Source organism: Galeopterus variegatus, unplaced genomic scaffold (genome assembly GCF_000696425.1).
Source record: "Galeopterus variegatus unplaced genomic scaffold, G_variegatus-3.0.2 Scaffold71349, whole genome shotgun sequence".
Lineage (NCBI taxonomy): Eukaryota > Metazoa > Chordata > Mammalia > Dermoptera > Cynocephalidae > Galeopterus > Galeopterus variegatus.
The window spans coordinates 1-1,345 of NW_007797460.1; the positions used below are offsets into that span (position 1 = coordinate 1).

Consider the following 1,345-nt stretch of genomic DNA (forward strand, 5'->3'; position numbering starts at 1 on the left):
TTATTTATTCATTCTCCCCCCCAGTATTAGCATGATTAAAGCTAAGGGGAGGAGGGGGCTTTGGGTGGGCAGAGGGGCTGGAGGACTGCAGTAGGGGTGTGTCCCTGGTGGGAAAAGGGCCTGGGGTCTAAGGAAGGAGGGGTGAGCCTGGGCCTGAGGGGCAGGTGGAGGTGCCTGGCAGGCCTCTTGGCCTAACACTCTTGCCTGTTGAAGCTCTTGACCACGGGCGAGCTCAGGCTGTCATGTGTGGCCACGCAGGTATAGACATTATGGCTCTTATACTCTGCACTGGTCATCGTCAGGGTGCTGCTGAGGCTGTAGGTGCTGTCTGTGCTGTCCTGTTCTGTATAACTTTCCACTACGTCACCCTCTTTAACAACATTGTCTACCATCCACTGGACTTTGTAATCTTTGGGGTAGAATTTATTCAGGAAGCACACGACAGAGGCGGATCCAGAATTCAGTTGCTCCTGAGATGGTGGGAAGATGGAGACAGTCGGCTGAGCATCAGACCCTGAGGAAGGAAGCACAAGAGATAGTGTTTAAGTCACAGAGAAGTTCTCCATGTGCGTGTTTGTTTGTGAATGATCACAAAGTACATTAGTGACAGACAGACAGAAAGCAGCATGCTTATCCTGTATAATTGTAGCAGTGACTTTCTTTCTGTCTTCTTCCTAGCGCTTAAGACAGCTCAGAATGTTCTGTTTGAACTCTCTAAAGCCATTCGGAGGCCTCTTTGCCTGCTTTTCTGACCTTACCTTTCTTTTCTTCAACTGTGTTCCCTGCCTCCTGCAGTAATCTCAGGGCTTCAGGCAAAGAGATACAGGCCACCTCATCTGAGCCCCTCAGAGTTTAGAAGTCAGAACAAGGTCTTGGCCCCTCTATGTGGAAGAAGATAGGGCAGCAGAAGACCTGCAGTGGCTGTTTCAGGGAAAGCCTTTGTTGGCTTTCCTTGCCCCTGTGCTTCTCCCCGACTGTGCCATAATGTCAGGTTCCCCCGGCTTCCTGTGGCTTCGCCAGGCTAAAGCTACCCTCAGAGTGGGCCCCGAGCCCTGTATCTACACCTTGGTGGGAGTCAGCTCCTTTGCCCTCTGTGCTCAATGCCAGCAGCTCTCCCAATCCCCACAAAAGCCTCAGATTGAGACCCGGGCCCTGGCCTGATGGCTCGTAACCATATGGGGCAATGTTCCGCCAGACCAAGGAAGGGTCAACTGTAGTCTTGGCCACCTGCCTAGGAGGAACTGTCTAGCTTCATTTCTGACCTTGAGCAGCTGCCAGATGGCCTCTTGGAAATCCCCTTCTGTGGGGATTCAAATTCCCAGGTAGGAAAGCAATAGTTAAAATA

At 51.7% G+C, this 1,345-nt stretch overlaps 1 gene segment (V, D, J or C); it reads right to left on the reverse strand.

The window, feature by feature from the left end:
* Positions 1 to 12: 12 nt before the first annotated feature.
* LOC103584635 lies at positions 13 to 533 on the reverse strand (the record flags this gene model as incomplete). The annotated part of the segment is given in 1 exon segment: positions 13 to 533. A coding segment is annotated over 1 exon segment (342 nt), but the record flags the coding sequence as incomplete, so codon positions are not given.
* Between the last annotated feature and the right edge of the window lie 812 nt (positions 534 to 1,345).